The sequence below is a fragment of the Malus sylvestris genome, chromosome 11 (genome assembly GCF_916048215.2).
Source record: "Malus sylvestris chromosome 11, drMalSylv7.2, whole genome shotgun sequence".
In the NCBI taxonomy this organism is placed as follows: Eukaryota; Viridiplantae; Streptophyta; class Magnoliopsida; order Rosales; family Rosaceae; genus Malus; species Malus sylvestris.
In genome coordinates this window covers 8302426-8329100 of record NC_062270.1, presented here as the reverse complement: position 1 = coordinate 8329100, position 26675 = coordinate 8302426, and the positions used below count along the sequence as shown (strand labels likewise).

At 37.2% G+C, this 26675-nt stretch overlaps 3 protein-coding genes across 5 annotated transcripts in view; 2 read left to right on the top strand and 1 right to left on the bottom strand.

The window, feature by feature from the left end:
* The window catches only part of LOC126591193 (uncharacterized), a 101825-nt gene that overhangs the window by 31745 nt on the left and 43405 nt on the right, over positions 1-26675 (bottom strand). The gene's annotated exons all lie outside the window — the stretch shown is intronic.
* LOC126590186 (uncharacterized) lies at positions 1588-15989 on the top strand. The gene is made up of 6 exons (XM_050255712.1): positions 1588-1786; positions 2315-2445; positions 13564-13611; positions 14991-15052; positions 15235-15332; positions 15482-15989. Exons 1-6 carry the CDS (start codon positions 1588-1590, stop codon positions 15544-15546), a joined length of 603 nt encoding a protein of 200 aa, XP_050111669.1. The 3' UTR covers positions 15547-15989.
* Positions 2452-26466, top strand: LOC126591191 (uncharacterized). The gene is made up of 4 exons (XM_050256785.1): positions 2452-2612; positions 23849-23958; positions 24421-24572; positions 25613-26466. The coding sequence occupies exons 2-4, from the start codon at positions 23912-23914 to the stop codon at positions 25984-25986; spliced, it is 573 nt and encodes a 190-aa protein (XP_050112742.1). The 5' UTR covers positions 2452-2612; positions 23849-23911; the 3' UTR covers positions 25987-26466.

Genomic DNA, 26675 nt, shown 5'->3' with positions numbered 1-26675 from the left:
TTCGCAGACGATATAGAGTTGATAGATGAAACTCAGGAAGGGGTAAATGCGAAGCTTAACCTTTGGAGAGAAGTGTTGGAATCTAAAGGTCTTCGCCTAAGCCGATCAAAGATAGAATATATAGAATACAAGCGGGATGGATGAAGTGGAAGAGTGCATCCGGCGTGTTGTGTGACCGTCGTATGCCACTGAAGCTCAAGGGAAAATTTTATAGGACGGCAATAAGGTCGGCGATACTGTATGGCACAGAATGTTGGGCGGTGAAGCATCAACACGTACACAAAATGGGTGTAGCGGAGATGAGGATACTTCGTTAGAGGTGTGGGCTCATGAGAAAGGATAAGATTAGGAATGAGTGGGTTGGACATGTGCAAAGAAGGCCTACTGAAGCTCCAGTTCAAAGATGTGACTACGGGACAGAGGTTCAGGGCCGAAGGGGTAAGGAAGACCTAGGAAAACTTTGGAAGAGACCCTAAGAAAAGACTTAGAGTACTTGGATCTTACGGAGGACATGACACAAAACCGAGCGCAATGGCGTTCTAGGATTCACATAGCCGACCTCACTTTGTGGGAAAAGGCTTTGTTGTTGTTGTATCGTTTGAAATTTAATGGTCTAGATCAACAAATTGTTGAAAATCCAATAGCCGTGGGGCTCCTAAATTGGAGCTGTTTCGTTCGCTTTGGTGCACGGGGTTGGGGCCAGCCTTCTGTTACTTGACATCAAGCCCGTCGTTACTTATTGCCAACGGGCTGCAATGGTAGTTCAACGAGCTTCTTGGAGCCCACCAATTGCCTGCCCAATTTGGCATCGATGGACCTTCATTTTTTTGGTCAAGGGTAATTTAACCCAATTGCTTGGTGGATTGGCAAGAATTATGATGAGCATAATAGAATTTTCAACAATGGAGTATACACCTAAAATAGTAAGGAAGAAGCTGTATAATGTCTTTTGTTTGAACTTATAATTTATACAAAATATTTGCCCAAAATAATGTTATATTGTTAGACAATTTTAAATGCAACATTGTCACAACAATTTTTGGAATGACTGACTAGTTAATTTTAAGATCAATTTTAGAGTGACCCCTCATAAAGCTTTTCTTATAGTTGTACTTTGTTGTGGGAGGATTTTTTTTGGGGGGGGTGGGGTTGGGTTTCCCTCATTTTTTGGGCTAGCTACATGCACAGTAGAAAAGCTACCTTATTTGGAGTCGAGATACTCTTTGGATTTTTGTTTTCGAAGTTCAAGAACTTGGATATCTAGTCGTTAAAAAGAGGGAGATCTTAACTCGTGGTTTGTGTTAAGAAGGTGAGTAGAATGGCTAATAAGAATCATATGATTTAAAATGAGTTGTGTGGATTTGTCAGCTTCGTACACAGAGATCCGGAGAAGGTTGCAAGGACACCTCATGTAGTCGAAAACTCCAACTGCGCCTTACCTTAGGGTTGCGAGGACACCTCAAGGCTCAACGTTATTTTCATAAGATATGCAGAGGGTTCCATTTCTAATGTCTTTGTGGGTTTTCACGGGTGCAGATCCTGATTGACAAGGAAGAACAAAAACAGATATAACAACAGTGAGACCAAATGGGAGATCCAATGAAAAAAAAAACAGCAACAGATCAACCGAGGTCTATAGATTCCAACTGCCTCACAACTGCCGCCAGAGAGGTCAGATTGTCCAGAGCGCTGCCACTTCCTCCGCCAACACCGCTGTGTCAGATGTTAAACTGCAGCTCCAGGAGGAGGACCGCAGCAATGGCTTCAATTTCCACTTTTGCTTCTGGTGAGTGTATTTTAAGCACTTTTGCCAAAAATCTGCTTATTTACTTGGTTTTTGTGGGTTTTATTAAAATTGTATGGTTGTTGTTGTAGCGTAAAAAAGTTTGCATCTTTGCATTGATATTTGGAGCAACATACGGTATTTGGATTTGGGGTTGTATAGAAAATGAGTAATTGAAATTTATTAGATATCCAATGGAAAATTTCCAATTATTAGATATCCAGTTTGATATTTGGCGGGTAAAATTCCATTCTTTGGATTAGGGTGCACAACAGTTGATAAGAGGATAAGTCAGAAATGGAGTGATGAAATGTATTAACTTTTATGACTAATTTCGAAAGAAATTGCAATCTGCCAATCTAAAACGGTCAGTTATTTAATATCCGGTTTCATTTATAGTAGAAAAGGCAATGGATAAGAGAGATGATGGTTGAATTTGTATTTGTTATGTTAACTATTTGAAGTCTAGAATCTATAAGTTAATATATTTGACGTGCTGCTGTAATTCAATTTCTCTTTTATGTGTTCGAGCGTGGTCCGAATTTGCCAGGAATGTGTCCGGTGAATGGGATGGCCATGGAGCAGACTTCACAAGGGAAGGGTGCCCAATAGAACTTCCAGAGAATGTTGTACCTACAGCTTACAGGGAGTCGGAGGTTAAGGTTTTCGATTGGCAGACTCAATGCCCCACTCTTGCTAACCCAGATGAGCACACTCTTTTACACAAGAATATAGATTTACTTCCTGCCGTTGGATGTGAAGCTGATGCTGACACTCAATGACTCCAGAGATTGTTGATGATCCATTCCAAACTATGTGAGTTTTCAAGGTAAATAGTCACTCACCATATCCTTTTCCACTTACTAGGATTATCTTAATTTGAACTTTTTTTCTTCAGTTTGAGTCAAATTAATTATTTTTATTTTCCCTTAAATAATTTGGAATTAGGCCTTTTATTTTGTGTGTTTTCTCTGTTATTTCATCCTCAGTTGAAAAGTGGAAGTCCGAACTTTTAGCTTAGAGAAAAACCCTTGGTTGAATCAAATGCTGTTATGGTCCCTCACATGAGAAAAAAAACACCAATTTTTTTTTTCCTTAAATTTTTTTATTTTGTTAATTTTTTTCTTTCTGCAAATTGTTGTTTTTCTTTGTTGCATTTGTCTGCTACCCTCCATAATGAACGACCTGCTAAAGCTAATGTATTTGGTTTGAAAAGAACAAGACTAATTTTGTCATTAGTATCTGCATTTTCACATCAATGTAAACTGACTGATGCAGAAGATCTAGCCAATTTAACATGAGCGGATATGAGGGAATCTTATTTCAGTGGTTCAACTTTCAATGGTGCATACATGGAGAAAGCTGTCACATATGAGGCAAACTTTGAGGTAAGAACTTCGTTCTGTACAAATAGATACTAAAAAGTGAACGAAGCATAAATAGCATTAGCTACCTATCCTCCAGTTTATGTTTGCATAATGAGATCACCCAAAAGACAAAAACCCAACTTCATTGTCAGTTCATTTCCATACAAGTTATCCCTGATTGTTAAGCATTTAGGCCATGCTTAATATGAAGGACTAGATTACAATTGAAGGATTAAGAAGGGGTTGATGTCTAAAGGGTATCCCTAATCTTATCCCCACTAATCCCTTTAAAAATTGTAAGCAGACATATTGAAATTTATGTGTATAAACTTTTTTATAAGAACAGATGTAAATTAGAATCATACCTGGGTCAACATACTGGTAGTATATGATTGAATGATGCTAAAGGTTAAGTATGAACTTAGACTATGTGCCGAAAGAAAGTTGCTCATTACTTGCGTATAATTTATTTTGTTTGTTCAGGGAAGAGCACAGTGGCGTGTGCTTTGAGTGGGAGTTTGTACCGCAGGAGAAGCTGTTGTACATTCTTGATGGGGACAATGTCAGGCATGGCTTGAATCACGACCTTAGTTTTAAAGCAGAACATCGTGCAGAGAACATTTAGAGGATTGGTAGCATGTGTATGCCTCTTTTTAGATTAACGAAACCCTCTTTTTAGATTAACTATGGCTTTTTGCTTCATTATGTATGCATGAAACTAATCTCTGCAGTTTTTCAATTCATCTGGGGTATTTGTGATTTTGAATGACACTAAAATTATTTATGGGTTATAGGAACCAAGGGTTAAGAAAATGGGTCCAAATTTAGAGCTGCATTTTTCTTCCCTCAAAATAAGAAGAAAACATTTCCTCAGCTCATATTTCAGCACCTCAGGTATATTTGTGTTCTAAAGCTTTCTATTTCTTTCCGTTTCTTCAGAGCTAATTTACCCATATGTTATTTGTAAAGTGAAAGATTGGATTTCATATGTCTGAGTACTTATGGTTTTGTACAATACAAACTTGAGCTTATTGATCCAAATGGCTAGAACAGTATACTCAACCAATTTCATATCCTCTTGGCCAAATGAGAGTATAATACTTGCCACTAAGAAAAATACTTCTAAAATAGCAATGTGTTGGTGTGTGGCATGCTCTAATTAGGGATATTTTTGTGTTATAAGAAGGCCACAGAGAGAGAGAGCGTCACATTTTTGTTTTTTTGGATTTGGTTAATGTTTCAATCGTAAACGTGATTACAGAATGAAAGCTGGGGACACACAAATGATACATGTAGTTTGGAATTTGTAAGTTACAAGCTTATGGAAAGTAAGCTTTTGTAGTTGTCTAATGACGTAGTCAAAGAGTAGTCCACCTAATGTTTACTCTACAATGACTGTCAACGAACCATGGGAGAAATTTCAAAGTAAGATGTTAATGTCTGAAACAAGCCTATGTTGAAATTTATTTCATTGTTTTGTTTATCGTATGAAATATTTGTTGTTGAAATTTTCTTGGTGCTTTGTTTTATAAAAGATTCAGGATGGGGATAATTTAGCTTTCATTGATTAGCATCGTTTATTAAGTTTTGTATGTGCTTTTGTTTGTAGGATCAACTTGGGAAAGAACAGAGGAGGGCACAAGCATTATCAATTTATTTGCTATAGTATTGTCCCTCTTCCTCTGGCCTCCTGAAGTGTTTCCATTCCAGTGTCACCATCTTTTGTTTCATTCATTTGTAGAATATATTCTTCTTTTTTCTATACCTTTATTACCTCCTTTTAACTTTGATTATCTTTACTTGATGAGTATTATTAGACCCATTCTCAAAATTTTGCATCCCCTGCTTCTTTCTTATGGTCCTTATACTCAAACATGTGCAAGTTTGTATTTTTCTGATGGATTGGACTATTGGGAACTTAGGTACTTTTACTTTTTATATATTTTTGTTGGGTTTTTTCTTTTTCGGAAAATGAGTATTTGATTAATTGCTTGATTTTTGCTTTCAAAAGGACTGTTAGAAGTTTGCGTCAATTTGGTTGTGATGGTAAGATTACTTTTTGTAACATTGTGTTGTGGCATGCCAGTGTCGAACTTTTTTCTTAATTTAATTTCGGAAAGAAATGAGTTTAACAGAGGTCGCATTTGGTGCGATGGCAAGTGCCTTCGCCCATGAGCGGTAGGTCTCGGGTTCGAGACTTGGGAGCAACCTCTCCATAAATGGGGGTAAGGCTAGCCGACATTTACCTCTCCCAGACCCTGCGTAAAGCGGGAGCCTTGTGCACTGGGTACGACCTTTTTAAAGAAATGAGTTTCACGGTAGTCCTATATGATGAAGTTAGCATCCTTATAAGTTGGGATCCTAAAATAGGAGTGGTGTACTCATAAATTCCTACTTTTCTCTGCCTCATTCCCCTCTACTTGCATCCGTTTTGACTTATTTTCTTTTTTGGTTCTAACTCAGGAGTTTGTCAGGGAGAAAGTTCGTGAACAAAAGAGATCTAATTGAGAGGTATTTTCTTTTTGGCACATATCATGAATTATGGTTGGGTGTTTAAACAATATTTGCCTAAAAGTATACTCTGTTTTTAGTGGTATTTCAAATAAGGTAACTTCCCCAAACATTGATATTCTGGTTTTCTATTGGTATGTGTGAAACCAGCTTGATTCAGGTTACAAGGTTGAGGGTTGCGGATAGTTGTCATATTGCGGATAGTTAATCATGTTCAATAACCTTAGTTACAAGGCCATTCACTTAAATTTTGGTTTCAAGCTGTAGAAAGATGGCTTTTCATTCTCTCTCAAAATAAGCTTTCATTACAGCTTCAGTTTCACATCATTCTTCACTGGATTTGCTAATATAAGTTTTTATTGATATAATCTTACTGGTGAATTGTTAAAAGGTAGGAAGAGAGAAGGCGGCCTGCGATTTTATAAACTAAAGTTCAGATGCATTTTCTGTGGTATGGGATGTCCGAGAGAAAGGGTTTCAGGGAGGTATGGGTTTTTAGGGCCGGTTTCTAGGGAGGTGGTGTTATGAACTCAAAATGTAATTGAGGTTTATGCTTTAATTGAATTGTTAAGAATTGTTAAATATGCTAGCTGGCATTTTAAGAAGTAGAGTGTATAAAAGGAGCCCAACTCCCTCAAATGTGACATGTACCTATAATAACAAAGCTATTAGACACTTTCTACCAAATCTGAGCATCACAGGTTTGTTCTTCCGGCCTTTGGATTTTTGGAGCATGTTGCACGTCACTTCCTGAATTTAAGGGTAGAACTGCATCAATTAAACGGTGCCTAAGTGAATTGCCTTTTCTCTCGGTTTCAGAAGAAGAAAGTAATGATTCTTCACAAAAGGTTCAGCAAGTAAACTCCATGACCGTGCCTTTTAAAAGACCTACTATTCTTGCTGATGGAACTTATGCCACACATCATGCTGCATCTGGAATTGTTTTCTCTCCTCCTACCATTTTTCAAGGATCCGTGGCATCTGGGAACTTGAGATCCTTGCTTCTCACTGGTGACTTTTTCCTTGGGACAGTTGTTGCATACACTATGACCAAGCTTGCCCTGAGATTGGAAGGGGTCCAACCATCAAAAGTTGAAGTGAATAAAGCATTTTCACAAGCACTGTTGATTGTTGTCTCTATGTTGCAATTAGGACAATCTCCAGTTCTTCCATATCCAATTGATAGTGATTCTTATGCTGGGATGGTCCTCTGAATAAGATTGCTATGCAATACTGGTGATGAGGTCAGAAAAATATGGTTAAAATCTTGCTGTCAAAGTTTTGTTGACATGCTTTCAAAAAAAAAAAACAATTAAGGGAGACAGAGGAGATAAAAGCAACGGCTCAGATTTCTCAAGCACAACCGGTTCGATTATTACTACATAGAGCTATTTCAGGTGCGCTTTATGCAGGACACATTCATAGCTTGTTACAGAGGGAATGCATTACTGAATCATTTCTTTGAGGGTTGTCATGGTTGCTCCGATTCATTGATAAATGGATACATAGCATGGATCTTGAAAATCATAAGCTCAATCCTCGTATTGAACACTATGGATGCATTGTGGATCTTCTTAGCCATGCTAATCTGTTAAATGTGGCTGAAAAGTTCATCAGAGATATTCCTACTCAACCTGATGTGGTTATATGGGGATCTCTGCTTTTTACATGTAGGATTTATGGGAACATAGAATTGGCAGAGTTGGTTGACAAAAGGACTGAGGTGTTTGAACCCCAAGATGCTTATGTTAATTCACCACGAGATGCTGGAAGTCCCTTAATTTAGGATGTTGGTCATGGTCACTAAGATGCAGTGGAAGTTCTGTTACAAAACAATGCTAATCTTGTTGCTGAAGATAATGACAGTATTACACCTTTGCAGTCATCTGTTTTGGTTGGTTCACTACCATGCTTAGAATTCTTGGTTCATATTGATCATCTAAATATGCGTATCACCCCCTGGGAGGTTGCACTGATATTGGGACAATGGGTTTCTGATATTAAAAAGGACACAAAAATGCCAGTTTACTGTGCTTTGATCAAATTGGTACAGGACAAGGACCTATTTGTAAGGTTGGCAGCTTGTAGGTCTCTCTGTTTGCATAGTGAAGATGCTAGTTTTTCAGAAAGAGAATTTATCAATCTTCTCCCTATCTATTGGGATTTGCCTTAAGTTGATTAAGGAAGTTCAGGAGCTTGACTTGAAGAAGGTTGGGAGGAATCTGCCAATGAGTGCCTTATGCAGATTCAACTTCTTGTTGCTTTGAGGATAGCAGCTAATTGGGAGGACTTCCACAATTCCATTTTTAAGCCTTGAGGACAAGGCTAATTTTCAAGGGGGGAATATTGTTATGAACCCAAAATGTAATTGAGGTTTATGCTTTAATTGAATTGTTAAGAATTGTTAAATATGCCAGCTGGCATTTTAAGAAATAGAGTGTATAAAAGGAGCCCAGCTCATTCTGGCAGAACATAATTTACAAAGAAAGAAATTAAATACAAAAATAGTTGGAGCTCTGCTCCTTCATCTCTCCTTCCCTCTTCTTCCATAGCTTCCTTGTGCTACTTGCAGGTTGATTAAGGGAATTGAGAATTGGATCTTATCAGGTGGTCTGCTGTCAGTGCCCTCACAGGGTGGGGGTGTGATATGGGGAAGAGAGGAGAGGGGGTTGGTTGCAGAGAGAAGGTGACGGCGGGTGCACGATTAGGGGGACAAAAAGAGAGTTGATTGGGTACAAGATTTGAGGGTAGGGTTGAGGGAATAAGTGTCTTGGCTGCAGAGAGATGGTGGGGTTGAGTTAGTATCTCTCCCTCTCTGTCGCTTCTCTCTTCCTCCATCTATGACATCTTCGTTTTGGGGTCAAAATATGTTCGCTTTTACATAGAAATTTGAGTGTTTTATTTATTTATTTGGGTTTTTGTAGCTGATACATATTAGGTTTTGTGTTTCTGGGTTTTATCACGTTGCTGATGCATAAACCCATCAGTTCCTCTGTAATTCATTCAGGTTTTCATTATTCTTTTTCGATTTGTTTTGTCAAAATTGAAATGGAATTTGTTGGCTTGATTTTGTATTAGGTTGCCAGAGGGTTCTGTTTTTAGGGCTTTCTCTCCGTCCCACTCCCTCTCCCTCTTTGTTTCTCTTCTTCAATCAGTCTGACGTAGTTTTGCAATTTAGGGTTCAGTGCATTTCATTCTTTTTTACTGGAATATACATACATATAAATGTCTAAATTTGTTCAATTTTTCTATACACAGGCCGGGTTAATTTGATTCGTGACCTATGATTGGATCTTATATTACAATTGTGGGTTCTGTTTTTAGGGCTGGATGAAAAGAAACACCCATCAGAGCTCTCAACAACTCCAAGGTCAATGATTTCTTCCTTCTCTCTAATTCTGTTTCTGCTATTTCAATTTGTAGGATTTAATTTAGGGTTTTAAGTTGGAAAATTTAATTAAACATTTTCAGTTGGAGATCTTTGTGTATACAACAATTAGGGTTGTTAATTTTGATTGTTGGTCTACTAAATGTTTTATAACATGTAAACAGAAGGGAGTACATATTTTGTATGCCATGGATAGGGAATGGATACGTAATTAGATCAATTGATGGGTGCCGCTGTTTTGGATATCTACATCCAGCAATACCTGGTATTCTGTGTGCTGTTGTAATGGATTGGAATTTCTACTAGAATTATTATTATTATTATTATTATTATTATTATTATTATTATTATTATTATTATTATTATTATATATTTAGAGATTTTGTATGTGGTTTGGGTTCTGATTTTGTTTAGATAGATGATGCTTGATTGTGGTTTAAGTTTTTTTAGTATATTCCCCGCACATTGCAAAGTTCTGGTACTATTTGGGTGTTTTGGTGTTGAAAGCCTAGGCTTTAGGGTTTAGCGTTTAGCGTTTGGAGGAATGAAAAGAAGGGATGTATGCGTTTCTAAACTCTTATGCAAATCTAATTTGAAATCATGAAACACATTTCCTATGTTTCTCAAATCTCAGCAACAGGTTTTAGAACCCTGAAATCTAAGTAAAGGTACATCATTCTTATTTTCGTGTTTTTTTTTAATTCCTATCATCATGGCCACGATTAAACGTGAATATGCATGCCAACCTTGCATACTCGGTGATTAATTTCTGGACGAATTTTTCTTTAGACGAGGGTTTGCAGATATGAATACTTGAGGGGCAGATGGTCACCATGTTGGATCCATTGATACTGATGCAACTTGGGATGTAGTTGGTTATATTCAAATCAGAAATAAAATTGTTGTGTATATTCCGCATTTGATTGAAAATCTGTAATTTTATGAATCATTTATTCGAATTTAATTTCAATTAAATAGAAATTATTCTTCTTCGATATCATTGTGCGCAACACATAATTTCAATTAGGGTTGGGTTCGGTTCAAATCGGTTTGGTTTTTTTCCAAAACCGAAATCACCGAAATTTCGGTTCGGTTCTTTTTTTCAGTTTTTTCCGGTTCGGTTTCGGTTTTTTTTTTTTTGTTTTCAAAAAATGAAAAAAATTGAAGTCTTAAATTTTAACATCTCCAACATAATCATAACATAAATATTCCAACTAGAATCAAAGAAAATGAAAATAAATATTTAAAGTTCAACTAGAATTATAACATAAAGATTTTTTTTAACATTTTGTGTTTAAAGTTTAATTGTAAATAGATTTCTTTTTAGAAAAGTAAAATTTTCTACCATTTTCTTCACACCTGAACTCTTAACCATGAATAATATAAAGAGCTGGTGTATGTTGGTGAACATGTGCTGATTATTTTATCACGATAGTACGTACATGAGAGCATTATCATACTATAACCCACTTTGAACCAACGAGGGTCATATATCGATTATGCTCTCTTTGTATGTATTATCGGTCATTTAGTAATGTAATTTACTATTTAGTCGGCAGAAGTAATATCAAATGGGAAAACACTTGATCAAAACCAATACCTGATCACTGCATATAACAATAAGCAATGAAGTATTGAATAAGCATACAAATACTTGAAGCAAGAAGCCATATTAAACAAGAATCAGGAACTAACAGTACTGTGTCAGGATTTAGCACCATTTTGTTATCACTATTTTAGGTCTTGCTTTTTTATACGACTTCTTCCTTGTAGTTATAGGAAAAGAAGCGATGCATTTGGAATTTCTGATTTTGGGCAACACATTGGGCTTACAAATTGGGTTTAAAAAATAATACCCAAAACAAATAATTAAATATAAAAAAATATATATTAATTTAATTAATTCGGTTCGGTTCGATTTTTTCAATTTGATTCGGTTTTTTCGATTTCGGTTCGGTTCGGTTTTCGGTTTTCGTTTTTGAACCCACCCCTAATTTCAATTAGTTTTTTATTTTTTTTGCGGTAAGATTCCGTATAATTAACCTTTACAATTTTATTCACGTGTTCATGGTCAGCAGGTCACCACTTAGTTAATTAGTGATTGGGTGTTGACCGCCAAATGTTTCATTTTTCAGTTCGAAGCTTGAATCTCACCGAGCTTCAGGTATTTTGCTTTAATTGGTTACATATATTGTTTCCCAAACACTACAAGCCAGCTGGCATGACTAATCCAAAATACTTATTTAAAAACTAAGCTTGTGATTAAGATAATCATAGCTATAACATTGCCCCATCCTTCACTTAAACCTTGTCCTCAAGGTTGCAACTAAAACTTAAAATATGAAAATCTTGCAGTGAATTCATCATAGTCCTCCCCAAGTTGATTCTTCAACATCCTTGTCCTTCCAATGAATCAGCAATTGCACCCCAGCCGCATTATTCTTCTTATACATCCTTCTTTGCAGCACTGCCATAGGTTCTTGGACCTGTAAACCATCATCAGTCACCAATGGCAACAATGAGACCGGATTAACATCAGGACCAATGTGTTTCTTTAAGCAACTAACATGGAAAACTGGGTGTATCTTGGAGGCCTTAGGAAGCTTTAACTTGTAGGCCACCTCACCAACCTTCTCCAACACCTCAAAAGGCCCATAGAACTTAGGGTGCAGTTTATGATGTGCATGAGTTGCTAGTGATTGTAGTTGATAGGGAATGAGCTTCAAATAAACCAAATCTCCCACCTCAAAGGTTCTCTCACTCCTGTGTTTGTCTGCTTGCACCTTCATCCTATTCTACGCGATGGCCAAGTTAGTTCTAAGCATTTTCAACATTTTATCCTGAGCAATCATGCCTTGTTCCACACTCTCCAGTTTTTCCGTACCAATTTCATAAAAAGAAATGTGTGGAGGAGGGAAACCATACACGATTTCAAAGGGAGTGAACTTGGAGGCAATGTGAAAGGAGGTGTTATAGCTCAATTCAGCCCATATGAGCCATTGGAGCCACTTCTTGGGTTAAGAACTAGTAAAGCACTACAGACAAGTCTCTAGGCACCTGTTGACAACTTCTGTTTGGCCATCACTTTGAGGATGGTACCCTGAGCTCAAGCACAATTTTGAACCTTGCAGGTTAAAATACTCCTTCCAGAAAGCACTGAGAAAAATAGTGTCCCTGTCACTAACAATGGTCTGAGGCATGCCATGTAGCTTAAAGATATTTTCCACAAATTCTTGGGCTACCATGCTAGCAGTGTAAGGATGTCCCAAAGCTATAAAGTGTGCATACTTTGATAGCCTATCCACTACCACCAAAATTACAGATTTCCCTTTCCATGAGGGAATGCCACAAATGAAATCCATGCTTATATCTGTCCATGCTTGCTGTGGTATTGGAAGGGGTTGTAATAACCCAGGTGGTGAGATAGTTTCATATTTGTTCTGTTGACAAATTCTGCACTCGGATATCCAAGCTTTGAGATCATTCTTCATCCCAACCTACAGAATGAAAGCTGAGGGCACACAAATGATACATGTAGTTTGGAATTTGTAAGTTACAAGCTTATGGAAAGTAAGCTTTTGTAGTTGTCTAATGGCGTAGTCAAAGAGTTGTCCACCTAATGTTTACTCTACAATGACTGTCAACGAACCATGGGAGAAATTTCAAAGTAAGATGTTAATGTCTAAAACAAGCCTATGTTGAAATTTATTTCATCGTTTTCTTTATCGTATGAAATATTTGCTGTTGAAATTTTCTTGGTGCCTTGTTTTATAAAAGATTCAGGATGGGTATAATTTAGCTTTCATTGATTGGCATCGTTTTTTAAGTTTTGTCTGTGCTTTTGTTTGTAGGATCAACTTGGGAAAGAACAGAGGAGAGCACAAGCATTATCAATTTATTTGCTATAGTATTGTCCCTCTTCCTCTGGCCTCCTGAAGTGTTTCCATTCCAGTTTCACCATATTTTGTTTCATTCACTTGTAGAATATATTCTTCTTTTTTCAATACCTTTATTACCTCCTTTTAACTTTGATTATCTGTACTTGATGAGTATTATTAGACCCATTCTCAAAATTTTGCATCCCCTGCTTCTTTCTTATGGTCCTTTTACTCAAACATGTGCAAGTTTGTATTTTCCTGATGGATTGGACTATTGGGAACTTAGGTACTTCTACTTTTTGTTTATTTTTGTTGGGTTTTTTCTTTTTCGGAAAATGAGTATTTGCTTGATTTTCACTTTCAAAAGGACTGTTAGAAGTTTTGTGTCAATTTGGTTGTGATGGTAAGATTACTTTATGTAACATTGTGTTGTGGCATGCCAGTGTCGAACTTTTTTCTTAATTTAATTTCGGAAAGAAATGAGTTTAACAATAGTCCTATACGATGAAGTTAGCATCCTTATAAGTTGGGAACCTAAAACAGGAGTGGTGTACTCATAAATTCATACTTTTCTCTGCCTCATTCCCCTCTACTTGCATCAGTTGTGACTTATTTTCTTTTTTGGTTCTATCTCAGGAGTTTGTCAGGGAGAAAGTTCGTGAACAAAAGAAATCTAATCGAGAGGTATTTTCTTTTTGGCACATATCATGAATTATGTTTGCGTATTTAAACAATATTTGCCTAAACGTATACTCTGTTTTTTAGTGGTATTTCAAATAAGGTAACTTCCCCAAACATTGATATTTTGGTTTTCTATTGGTATGTGTGAAACCAGCTTGATTCAGGTTACAAGGTTGAGGGTTGCGGATAGTTAATCATGTTCAATAACCTTAGTTACAAGGCCATTTACTTAAATTTTGGTTTCAAGCTGTAGAAAGATGGCTTTTCATTCTCTCTCAAAATAAGCTTTCATTACAGCTTCAGTTTCACATCATTCTTCACTGGATTTGCTAATATAAGTTTTTATTGAGATAATCTTACTGGTGAATTGTTAATAGGTAGGAAGAGAGAAGGCGGCCTGCGATTTTATAAACTAAAGTTCAGATACATTTTCTGTGGTATGGGATGTCCGAGAGAAAGGGTTTCAGGGATTAGGTTTGGGTAGGATTTCAAGGATTAGGTTTGGGGTTTTGTTTGTGCGATTTGTAGAGAGATGCGGGTGTCCGGGATAGGATTTAGGAGATTTGTTTTACGAATTGCAGAGAGAGATAGGGAGTGTCCAAGAGAAGTGTGGGAGGATTGAGGTGGGATTTTAGGGATTTGGTTTAGGGTTTGTTTTCTGCGATTTGCAGAGACAGAGAGATGGGAGGATTTTATGCGAGGGTTAAAGGGAACGAGTAAGGGAGGTATGGGTATGGGTTTTTAGGGCCGGTTTCTAGGGAGGTAGTCTGCTGTCAGTGCCCTCACAGGTGGGGGTGTGATATGGGGAAGAGAGGAGAGGGGGTTGGTTGCAGAGAGAAGGTGACGGCGGGTGCACGATTAGGGGGACAGAAAGAGAGTTGATTGGGTACAAGATTTGAGGGTAGGGTTGAGGGAATCAGTGTGTTGGCTGCAGAAAGATAGTAGGGTTGAGTTAGTATCTCTCCCCCTCCATCGCTTCTCTCTTCCTCCATCTATGACATCTTCGTTTGAAATTTGAGTGTTTTATTTATTTATTTGGGTTTTTGTAGCTGTTACATATTAGGTTTTGTGTTTCTGGGTTTTATCACATTGCTTATGCATAAACCCATCGGTTCCTCCGTAATTCATTCAGGTTTTCATTATTCTTTTTCGATTTGTTTTGTCAAAATTGGAATGGAATTTGTTGGCTTGATTTTTTATTAGGTTGCCAGAGGGTTCTGTTTTTAGGGTTTTCTCTCCGTCCCACTCCCTCTCCCTCTCTGTTTCTCTTCTTTAATCAGTCTGATGTAGTTTTGCAATTTAGGGTTCAATGCATTTCATTCTTTTTACTGGAATATACATACATATAAATGTCTAAATTTGTTCAATTTTTCTATACACAGGCTGGGTTAATTTTAGGGCTGGATGAAAAGAAACACCTATCTGAGCTTTCAACAACTCGAAGGTCATTGATTTCTTCCTTCTCTCTAATTCTGTTTCTGCTATTTCAATTTGTAGGATTTAATTTAGGGTTTTAAGTTGGAAAATTTAATTAAACATTTTCAGTTGGAGAGCTTAGCGTATACAACAATTAGGGTTGTTAATTTTGATTGCTGGTCTACTAAATCTTTTATAACATGTAAACAGGGAGTACAAACTTTGTATGCCATGGATAGGGAATGGATACGTAATTAGATCAATAGATGGGTGCCACTGTTTTGGATATCTACATCCAGCAATACCTGGTATTCTGTGTTTTGTTGTTTTAGCTCTGTGTTTTGTTGTAATGGATTGGAATTTCTACTAGAATCATTATTATTATTATATATTTAGGGGTTTGGGTTCTGATTTTGTTTAGATAGATGATGATTGATTGTGGTTTAAGTTTTTTCAGTATATTCCCTGCACATTGCAAAGATCTGGTGCTATTTTGGTGTTGCAAGCCTAGGCGCGGAATGAAAAGAAGGGATGTATGTGTTTCTGAACTCTTATGCAAATCTAAATTGAAATCATGAAACACATTTCCTATGTTTCTCAAATCTCAGCAACAGGTTTTAGAACCCTGAAATCTAAGTAAAGGTACATCATTCCTATTTTCGTGTTTTTTTAATTCCTATCATCATGGCCACGATAAAACGTGAATATGCATGCCAACCTTGCATACTCAGTGATTAATTTCTGGATGAATTTTTCTTTAGACGGGGGTTTGCAGATATGAATACTTGAGGGGCAGATGGTCACCATGTTGGATCCATTGATACTGATACAACTTGGGATTTAGTTGGTTATATTCAAATCAGAAATAAAATTGTTGTGTATATTCCGCATTTGATTGAAAATCTGTAATTTTATGAATCATTTATTCGGATTTAATTTCAGTTAAATAGAAATTATTCTTCTTCGATATCACTGTGTGCAACACATAATTTCAATTAGGGCTGGGTTCGGTTCAAATCGGTTTGGTTTTTTTCCAAAACCGAAATCACCGAAATTTTGGTTCTTCATTTTTTTTTTTAGTTTTTTCCAGTTCGGTTTCGGTTTTTTTTTTTTTCAAAAAATGAAAAAAATTGAAGTCTTAAATTTTAACATCTCCAACATAATCATAACATAAATATTCCAACTAGAATCAAAGAAAATGAAAATAAATATTTAAAGTTCAACTAGAATTATAACATAAAGGTTTTTTTTAACATTTTGTGTTTAAAGTTTAATTGTAAATAGATTTCTTTTTAGAAAAGTAAAATTTTTTACCATTTTCTTCACACCTGAACTCTTAACCATGAATAATATAAAGAGCTGGTGTATGTTGGTGAACATGTGCTGATTATTTTATCACGATAGTATGTACAATGAGAGCATTATCATACTATAACCCACTTTGAACCAACGAGGGTCATATATCGATTATGCTCTCTTTGTATGTATTATCGGTCATTTAGTAATGTAATTTACTATTTAGTCGGAAGAAGTAATATCAAATGGGAAAACACTTGATCAAAACCAATACCTGATCACTGCATATAACAATAAGCAATGAAGTATTGAATAAGCATACAAATACTTGAAGCAAGAAGCCAAATTAAACAAGAATAAGGAACTAACAGTACTGTGTCAGGAGTTAGCACCATTTTGTTATCACTATTTTAGGTCTTGCTTTTTTATACGACTTCTTCCTTGTAGTTAATGGAAAAGTAGCGTTGCATTTGGAATTTCTGATTTTGGGCAACACATTGGGCTTACAAATTGGGTTTAAAAAATAATACCCAAAACAAATAATTAAATAAATAAATATATATTAATTTAATTAATTCGGTTCAGTTCGATTTTTTCAATTTGATTTGGTTTTTTCGATTTCGGTTCGGTTCGATTTTCGGTTTTCGTTTTTGAACCCACCCCTAATTTGAATTAGTTTTTTATTTTTTTTGCGGTAAGATTCCGTATAATTAACCTCTACAATTTTATTCACGTGTTCATGGTCAGCAGGTCACCACTTAGTTAATTAGTGATTGGGTGTTGACCGCCGAATGTTTCATTTTTCAGTTCGAAGCTTGAATCTCACCGAGCTTCAGGTATTTTGCTTTAATTGGTTACATATATTGTTTCCCAAACACTACAATCCAGCTGGCATGACTAATCCAAAATACTTATTTAAAAACTAAGCTTGTGATTAAGATAATCATAGCTATAACATTGCCCCATCCTTCACTTAAACCTTGTCCTCAAGGTTGCAACTAAAACTTAAAATCTGAAAATCTTGCAATGAATTCATCATAGTCCTCCCCAAGTTGATTCTTCAACATCCTTGTCCTTCCAATGAATCAGCAATTGCACCCCAGCCGCATTATTCTTCTTATACATCCTTCTTTGCAGCACTGCCATAGGTTCTTGGACCTGTAAACCATCATCAGTCACCAATGGCAACAATGAGACCGGATTAACATCAGGACCAATGTGTTTCTTTAAGCAACTAACATGGAAAACTGGGTGTATCTTGGAGGCCTTAGGAAGCTTTAACTTGTAGGCCACCTCACCAACCTTCTCCAACACCTCAAAAGGCCCATAGAACTTAGGGTGCAGTTTATGATGTGCATGAGTTGCTAGTGATTGTAGTTGATAGGGAATGAGCTTCAAATAAACCAAATCTCCCACCTCAAAGGTTCTCTCACTCCTGTGTTTGTCTGCTTGCACCTTCATCCTATTCTACGCGATGGCCAAGTTAGTTCTAAGCATTTTCAACATTTTATCCTGAGCAATCATGCCTTGTTCCACACTCTCCAGTTTTTCCGTACCAATTTCATAAAAAGAAATGTGTGGAGGAGGGAAACCATACACGATTTCAAAGGGAGTGAACTTGGAGGCAATGTGAAAGGAGGTGTTATAGCTCAATTCAGCCCATATGAGCCATTGGAGCCACTTCTTGGGTTAAGAACTAGTAAAGCACAGCAAATAAGTCTCTAAGCACCTGTTGACAACTTCTGTTTGGCCATCAATTTGAGGATGGTACCCTGAGCTCAAGCACAATTTTGAACCTTGCAGTTTAAAATACTCATTCCAGAAAGCACTGAGAAAAATAGTGTCCCTGTCACTAACAACGGTCTGAGGCATGCCATGTAGCTTAAAGATATTTTCCACAAATTCTTGGGCTACCATGCTAGCAGTGTAAGGATGTCCCAAAGCTATAAAGTGTGCATACTTTGATAGCCTATCCACTACCACCAAAATTACAGATTTCCCTTTGCAAGAGGGAATGCCACAAATGAAATCCATGCTTATATCTGTCCATGCTTGCTGTGGTATTGGAAGGGGTTGTAATAACCCAGGTGGTGAGATAGTTTCATATTTGTTCTGTTGACAAATTCTGCACTCGGATATCCAAGCTTTGAGATCATTCTTCATCCCAACCCAATAAAAACCTTTTTTTCAGCCTCTGATAAGTTTTCAGTACACCTTCATGACCTGCCATGGGAGTGGAATGATGTTCCTCAAATACCCTTCTCCTCCAAACTGAATCCACACCTAAAACAATTCTCCTTTTGTACTTCAAAAACCCATTGTCAATGTGATACTTAGAGGGAACTACACCTTGTCCAGTGCCTTAAGCTTGTTTTTCAACTTCTTGTCTTTTTAGCTTAACCCAAGGATCCAGTTCTAAATCTTTTCTTAACTCATCTAACCACCCAAAGTAGGGATAGGTGATAGCTAACACTTCCTTATCTTCTTCCAAGGGTAGCTCAGGAAGGGAGTTTGAACCTGGGGCTCTGAAGAGAGCATCTACCACAATATTTTCCTTGCCATGTCTATACTGTACTTCATAATCAAACCCCAACAGCTTAGAAACCCATTTTTGTTGAAACGGGGTATTTGCCCTTTGACTCAAGAAATATTTCAAACTGTTGTGGTCAGTTTTAATGATGAAATGACGCCCTTGGAGATAACTCTGCCATTTTTTAACTGCATACACAATTGCAATGAGTTCCCTTTCATATGTGGACAAGGCCTGATTTCTAGGACCAAGTGTCTGACTTGCAAAAGCTATAGGTCGACCCTTTTGCTGCAAAACAGCTCCAATGCCTAAACCAGAAGCATCACACTCTACAATGAATGGCTCAGCAAAGTTTGGCAGAGCTAGGAGTTTGGGTGAAGTCATGGCCTTTTTTAGTTGTTAGAAGGCTTCCTCTGTGTCTTGTGTCCAAAGAAATCGGCCATTACCTGTAAGTTTGTACAATGGTTGGCAGATTTTGCCATAACCAGGAACAAATTTCCTGTAATAACCAGTCAAACCCAGAAATCCTCTCAATTCCTTCACATTCTTAGGGGCAGGCCAATCGACAATAACTTTAATTTTGGTAGGACCTGCAGAAACCCTTTCAGTGGACACTATGTGACCCAAATACTCCACTTGCTGCTTTCCAAATAAACACTTCTGTTTTTTGAGAAACAGTTGATGCTTGAGTAACAACTCCAGTGTTTGTTGTAGATGTACTAAGTGCTCCTTCCAACTAGCACTGTAGATTAAAATGTCATCAAAGAACACAAGGATAAACTTCCTCAAATAGGGGTTGAATAAGTCATTCATGAGGTTTTGAAATGTTGCAGGGGCATTAGTAAAGCCAAATGGCATTACCAGAAACTCATAGTGTCCATCATGAGTTCTAAAAGCTGTTTTTGCAATGTCACTTTCTTGCATTCTAATTTGATGGTACCCGGATCTAAGATCAAGCTTAGAGAAGTACTTTGCCCCATATAATTCATCAGGTAGATCATCAATCAATGGAATGGGGTACTTATCCTTAACTGTGATGCTATTCAACTCTCGATAATCCACACATAATCTCCATGTTCCTTCCTTTTTCTTTACCAACATCACCGGAAAGGAAAATGGGTTATGGCTAGGACATATGAATCCTGACTTAAAAAGCTCCTACACTGCCTTCTCAATTTCATCCTTCTGTGCAGATTCGTAATGATAAGGCCTAATACTTGGGGGTTTTAACCCCGGAATGAGTGGGATTTTGTGATCTTGTGGTCGATATGGGGGTAGTTGAGAGGGAACTTGGAACAATGTATCAAATGGTTGCAAAACTGCCTGTAGCTCATCTACTTGTTGAGAACTAAAAGTATCATTCACCTTTTTCATTAGACTCCAGAGAATACAATAGAACTCCAACATTAGACTGAGAGAGCTCCTTATCACCTTGCTGCAGGGCCATTTCGTGAACTGTCAGCTATGGTGGTGAACTGTGAGTCAATTTAAACTTCTTTTTGCCCACTTGGAACTCCATTGTAAGTAACTGGAAATCCCAAAGCCCAGGACTCACAATAGACAACCATTGCACCCCTAAGACCAAGTCACAACCCCCCAATGGAAGCGAAAATAAGTCAGTGTGACAATTATATCCACCCACCTCCAATGGTATGTGCCTACAACACCCTTGGCTCGTAATTTTCCCACCATCGGCAATCATTACCTCAAAAGGCTTGGTTGCTTGCAAAGACCACCCCAATGTCTTAAGAAGCCTAGAGTCAATGAAATTGTGCGTACTACCAGAATCCAAAAGTATGAGCACTGAGTGGTTATTGGCAGTGCCCAAAACCTTCATAGTTTGTAAAGACTCTGTTCCTTGCACCCCAAAAAATGCACATTCACTCAGTGCCATGCCCTGGATTTCAGCCGGTACCTCCTCATCCAAATCTTCACATAAATCACCCTCATCACTCACATCCAACAAAAGTAGCTGTTTGTGGCCACACTTGTGCCCATTCCCCCACTTTTCAGGACAAAACCAACATTCCCATTTATCCTTCTTGCGTTGAACCTCCTCGGGGGTAAGTTTTCGATATGGGAGCATAGGGGTTTTAAGCTTGGGAGGCAGTATGGGGAGTGGAGTAATTTATGCGGACGGAAGGGTTCGAGGATTGAGCTCACGTAATTAAGATAGCTTAGAATCGACCTGAACAGCAATGGATATGGCATCGTGGACAGTAGCAGGTCGTAACAACTTGACATCATAGATCAATTCACGTTTTAATCCACCAAGGAAACAACTCTTAAGAAGCACAGGGCCAACATCTCTAGCACGATTAGCAAGTCTACGAAATTTAGTGATAAAGTCCTTGAGAGTACCTGTTTAGCGCAATTTGAAAAGAGCCTCTGTATAATCCTCGAATTCGGAAGGCCCAAACTCCTTGCAAAGTTCACCAGTAAATTCCTCCCATGTAGGAGTAGTATGAAGGCAATCGCGCCATTTGAACCACTGCATTGCTTCATTGTCAAGGTAAAAAGAGGCTGTAAGGACTTTCTGAGGATCTGGAGTATTGTAACAAACAAAATACTGTTCCGCCTTATAGATCCAATTGAGAGAGTCGTCACCCTCTGAGAAACGTGGAAAATTGTTGATGCCATGGTAGTCGCTGTTGTCCCCCGCCAGTGTCGAATTGATCACGCCGAGCCGGACGCGAAGTCTCCAAATCAGAATCTGCCACGATTGGAAGATCCAGCCCCTCCCTGAAAGGACTGCTCACAGTGAAATTGCTCGAATGAGAAGGCTAATTTAGCCTCGAAATCGGCAGAGAGAAAAGCCTTGAGGTTAGCGTTCGCGGTGGCGATGGAGGAAAGAATGAAATTGGGAAGATCCGCCTATTATTCCTCAACGACAGAGAGACGAGCGTCTATGGCAGCTAATCTAGTCGTTGGAGCGTGACGGGGCATACAAGAGGGAATCAAGGATCGAGAAGGCTGATACCAATTGATATGCAGCTACTCACAAATCACTCAACTCAACCTACGAGTTGCAGCAGTAATGGAGGGATAAAAGGAAGAAGGAGATAGAGAGAGAAGAGATATACAACAACAACAACAACAACAACAACAAAGCCTTTTCCCACTAAGTGGGATCGGCTATATGAATCCTAGAACGCCATTGCGCTCGGTTTTGTGTCATGTCCTCCGTTAGATCCAAGTACTCTAAGTCTTTTCTTAGAGTCTCTTCCAAAGTTTTCCTAGGTTTTCCTCTACCCCTTCGGCCCTGAACCTCTGTCCAATGTCGAATATTTTTTAATATATTTTTTAATATTTTCTTATGAATATATCTGTGTGTTCAATACTACCACAATTGGTTACATATATTTTTTCCCAAACACTACAAGCCAGCTGGCATGACTAATCCAAAATACTTATTTAAAAACTAAGCTTGTGATTAAGATAATCACAGCTATAACACTTTGTGGGTTTTCAGGCGTGCAGATCCTGATTGACAACGAAGAACAAAAACGGAAATAACAACAGTGAGACCAAATGGGAGTTCCAATGAAAAAAAACAACAACGGATCAACCGAGGCCTATAGATTCCAACTGCCTCACCACTGCCGCCAGAGAGGTCAGATTGTCCAGAGCGCTGCCTCTTCCTCCGCCAACACCGCTGTGTCAGATGTTAAGCTGCAGCTCCAGGAGGAGGACCGCAGCAATGGCTTCAATCCCATTTCCACTTTTGCTTCTGATGAGTGTATTTTAAGATCTTTTGCCAAAAATCTGCTTATTTACTTGGTTTTTGTGGGTTTTATTAAAATCGTATGGTTGTTGTTGTAGCGTAAAAAAGTTTGCATCTTTTCGTTGATATTTGGAGCAACATACGGTATTTGGATTTGGGGTTGTATAGAAATCGAATAATTGAAATTTATTAGATATCCAATGGAAAATTTCCAGTTGTTAGATATCCAGTTTGATATTTGGCGGGTAAAATTCTATTCTTTGGATTAGGGTGCACAACAGTTGATAAGAGGTAAGTCAGAAATGGAGTGATGAAATGTATTAACTTTTATGACTAATTTCCAAAGAAATTGCAATCTGCCAATCTAAAACGATGGGTTATTTAATATCCGGTTTCATTTATAGTAGAAAAGGCAATGGATAAGAGAGATGATGGTTGAATTTGTATTTGTTATGTTAACTATTAGAAGTCTAGAATCTATAAATTAATATATTTCACGTGCTGCTGTAATTCAATTTCTCTTTTATGTGTTTGGTCCAAATTTGCCAGGAATGTGTCCGGTGAATGGGATGGCCATGGAGCAGACTTCACAAGGGAAGGGTGCCCAATAGAACTTCCCGAGAATGTTGTACCTACTGCTTACAGGGAGTGGGAGGTTAAGGTTTTCGATTGGCAGACTCAATGCCCCACTCTTGCTAACCCATATGAGCACACTCTTTTATACAAGAATACAAAGTTACTTCCTGTTGTTGGATGTGAAGCTGATGCTGCCACTTGATGACTCCAGAGATTATTGATGATCCATTCCAAACTATGTGAGTTTTCAAGGCAAATAGTCACTCACCATATCCTTTTCCACTTACTAGGATTTTCTTAATTTGAACTTTTTTCTTCAGTTTGATTCAAATTAATTTTTTTTATTTTCCTTTAAATAATTTGGAATTAGGCCTTTTATTTTGTGCGTTTTCTCTGTTATTTCATCCTCAGTTGAAAAGTGGAAGTCCGAACTTTTAGCTCAGAGAAAAACCCTTGGTTGAATCAAATATTGGTATGGTCCCTCACATGAGAAAAAAAAACCAATTTTTTATTTTCTTAAATTTTTTTGTTTTGTTAATATCTTTCTTTCCGCAAATTGTTGTTTTTCTTTGTTGCATTTGTCTGCTACCCTCCATAATGAACGACCTGCTAAAGCTATGTATTTGGTTTGAAAAGAACAAGACTAATTTTGTCATTAGTATCTGCATTTTCACATCAATGTAAACTGACAGATGCAGAAGAGCTAGCCAATTTAACATGAGCGGATATGAGGGAATCTGATTTCAGTGGTTCAACTTTCAATGGTGCATACATGGAGAAAGCTGTCACATATAAGGCAAACTTTGAGGTAAGAACTTTGCACTGTACAAATAGATACTAAAAAGTGAACGAAACATAAATAGCTTTAGCTACCTATCCTCCATTATATGTTTGCATCATGAGATCACCCAAAAGACAAAAACCCACCTTCATTGTCAGTTCATTTCCATACAAGTTATCCCTGATTGTTAAGCATTTAGGCCATGCTTAATATGAAGGACTAGATTGCAATTGAAGGATTAAGAAGGGGTTGATGTCTAAAGCATATCCCTAATCTTATCCCCACTAATCCCTTTAAAAATTGTAAGCAGACATATTGAAATTTATGTGTATAAACTTTTTTAAAAGAACATATGTAAATTAGAATCATACCTGGGTCAACATACTGGTAGTATATGATTGAACGATGCTAAAGGTTAAGTATGAACTTAGACAATGTGCCGAAAGAAAGTTGCTCATTACTTGCGTATAATTTATTTTGTTTGTTCAGGGAAGAGCACGGTGGCGTGTGCTTTGAGTGGGAATTTGTACCGCAGGAGAATATGTTGTACATTCTTGATGGGGACATTGTCAGGCATGGCTTGAATCGCGACCTTAGTTTTAAAGCAGAACATCGTGCAGAGAACATTCAGAGGATTGGTAGTACGTGTATGCCTCTTTTTAGATTAACTAAACCCTTTTTTAGATTAACTATGGCTTTCTGCTTCATTATGTATTCATGAAACTAATCTCTGCAGTTTTTCAATTCATCTGGAGTATTTGTGATTTTGAACGGTTACGATTAAGTCACATTAATATCTTATATTAACTTTTAGAGAGAGAAAGACAAAATAAAAAGTGTGAGAGAAAGCGAGGGAGGAATAGAAGAAGAGAAAATCATACTTTTTTTTTAATTCTTTGAATATCATCATTAATGTTATCAAAATAAGAAGAAAACATTTCCTCATCTCATATTTCAGCACCTCAAGTATATTTGTGTTCTAAAGCTTTCTATTTCTTTCCGTTTCTTCAGAGCTAATTTACCCATATGTTATTTGTAAAGTGAAAGATTGGATTTCATACGTCTGAGTACTTATGGTTTTGTACTATACAAACTAGAGCTTATTGATCCAAATGGCTAGAGCAGTATACTCAACCAATTTCATATCCTCTTGGCCAAATGAGAGTATAATACTTGCCACTAAGAAAAATACTTCTATAATAGCAATGTGTTGATGTGTGGCATGCTCTAATTAGGGATATTTTTGTGTTATAAGAAAGCCACAGAGAGAGAGAGCGTCACATTTTTGTTTTTTGGGATTTGGTTAATGTTTCAATCGTAAATGTGATTACAGAATGAAAGTTGAGGACACACAAATGATACATGTAGTTTGGAATTTGTAAGTTACAAGCTTATGGAAAGTAAGCTTTTGTAGTTGTCTAATGACGTAGTCAAAGAGTTGTCCACCTGATGTTTACTCTACAATGACTGTCAACGAACTATGGGAGAAATTTCAAAGTAAGATGTTAATGTCTGAAACAAGCCTATTTTGAAATTTATTTCATCGTTTTGTTTATCGTATGAAATATTTTTTGTTGAAATTTTCTTGGTGCTTTGTTTTATAAAAGATTCAAGATGGGGATAATTTAGCTTTCATTGATTGGCATCATTTTTTAAGTTTTGTCTGTGCTTTTGTTTGTAGGATCAACTTGGGAAAGAACAGAGGAGAGCACAAGCATTATCAATTTATTTGCTATAGTATTGTCCCTCTTCCTCTGGCCTCCTGAAGTGTTTCCATTCCAGTGTCACCATCTTTTGTTTCATTCATTTGTAGAATATATTCTTCTTTTGTCTATACCTTTATTACCTCCTTTTAACTTTGATTATCTGTACTTGATGAGTATTATTAGACCCATTCTCAAAATTTTGCATCCCCTGCTTCTTTCTTATGGTCCTTATACTCAAACATGTCCAAGTTTGTATTTTTCTGATGGATTGAACTATTGGGAACTTAGGTACTTTTACTTTTTATATATTTTTGTTGGGTTTTTTCTTTTTCGGAAAATGAGTATTTGATTAATCGCTTGATTTTCACTTTCAAAAGGACTGTTAGAAGTTTTGTGTCAATTTGGTTGTGATGGTAAGATTACTTTATGTAACATTGTGTTGTGGCATGTGAGTGTCGAACTTTTTTCTTAATTTAATTTTGGAAAGAAATGAGTTTAACGGTAGTCCTATGTGATGAAGTTAGCATCCTTATAAGTTGGGAACCTAAAACAAGAGTGGTGTACTCATAAATTCCTACTTTTCTCTGCCTCATGCCCCTCTCCTTGCATTAGTTGTGACTTATTTTCTTTTTTGGTTCTATCTCAAGAGTTTGTCAGGGAGAAAGTTCGTGAACAAAAGAAATCTAATCGAGAGGTATTTTCTTTTTGGCACATATCATGAATTATGTTTGGGTGTTTAAACAATATTTGCCTAAAAGTGTACTCTGTTTTTTAGTGGTATTTCAAATAAGGTAACTTCCCCAAACATTGATATTTTGGTTTTCTATTGGTATGTGTGAAACCAGCTTGATTCAGGTTACAAGGTTGAGGGTTGCAGATAGTTGTCATATTGCGGATAGTTAATCATGTTCAATAACCTTAGTTACAGGGCCATTCACTTAAATTTTGGTTTCAAGCTGTAGAAAGATGGCTTTTCATTCTCTCTCAAAATAAGCTTTCATTACAGCTTCAGTTTCACATCATTCGTCACTGGACTTG

Coding starts and splice junctions, on each gene's coding strand:
- LOC126590186 (XM_050255712.1), top strand. CDS start 1,588: ATGGGAGATCCAATGAAAAAAAAAACAGCAACAGATCAACCGAGGTCT. Junction 13,612..14,990: donor AAAAGAAATCTAATCGAGAG/GTATTTTCTTTT, acceptor TTCTATACACAG/GCTGGGTTAATTTTAGGGCT. Junction 15,053..15,234: donor GAGCTTTCAACAACTCGAAG/GTCATTGATTTC, acceptor ACATGTAAACAG/GGAGTACAAACTTTGTATGC.
- LOC126591191 (XM_050256785.1), top strand. CDS start 23,912: ATGGTGCATACATGGAGAAAGCTGTCACATATAAGGCAAACTTTGAG. Junction 23,959..24,420: donor CATATAAGGCAAACTTTGAG/GTAAGAACTTTG, acceptor TTGTTTGTTCAG/GGAAGAGCACGGTGGCGTGT. Junction 24,573..25,612: donor GAACATTCAGAGGATTGGTA/GTACGTGTATGC, acceptor TTTTGTTTGTAG/GATCAACTTGGGAAAGAACA.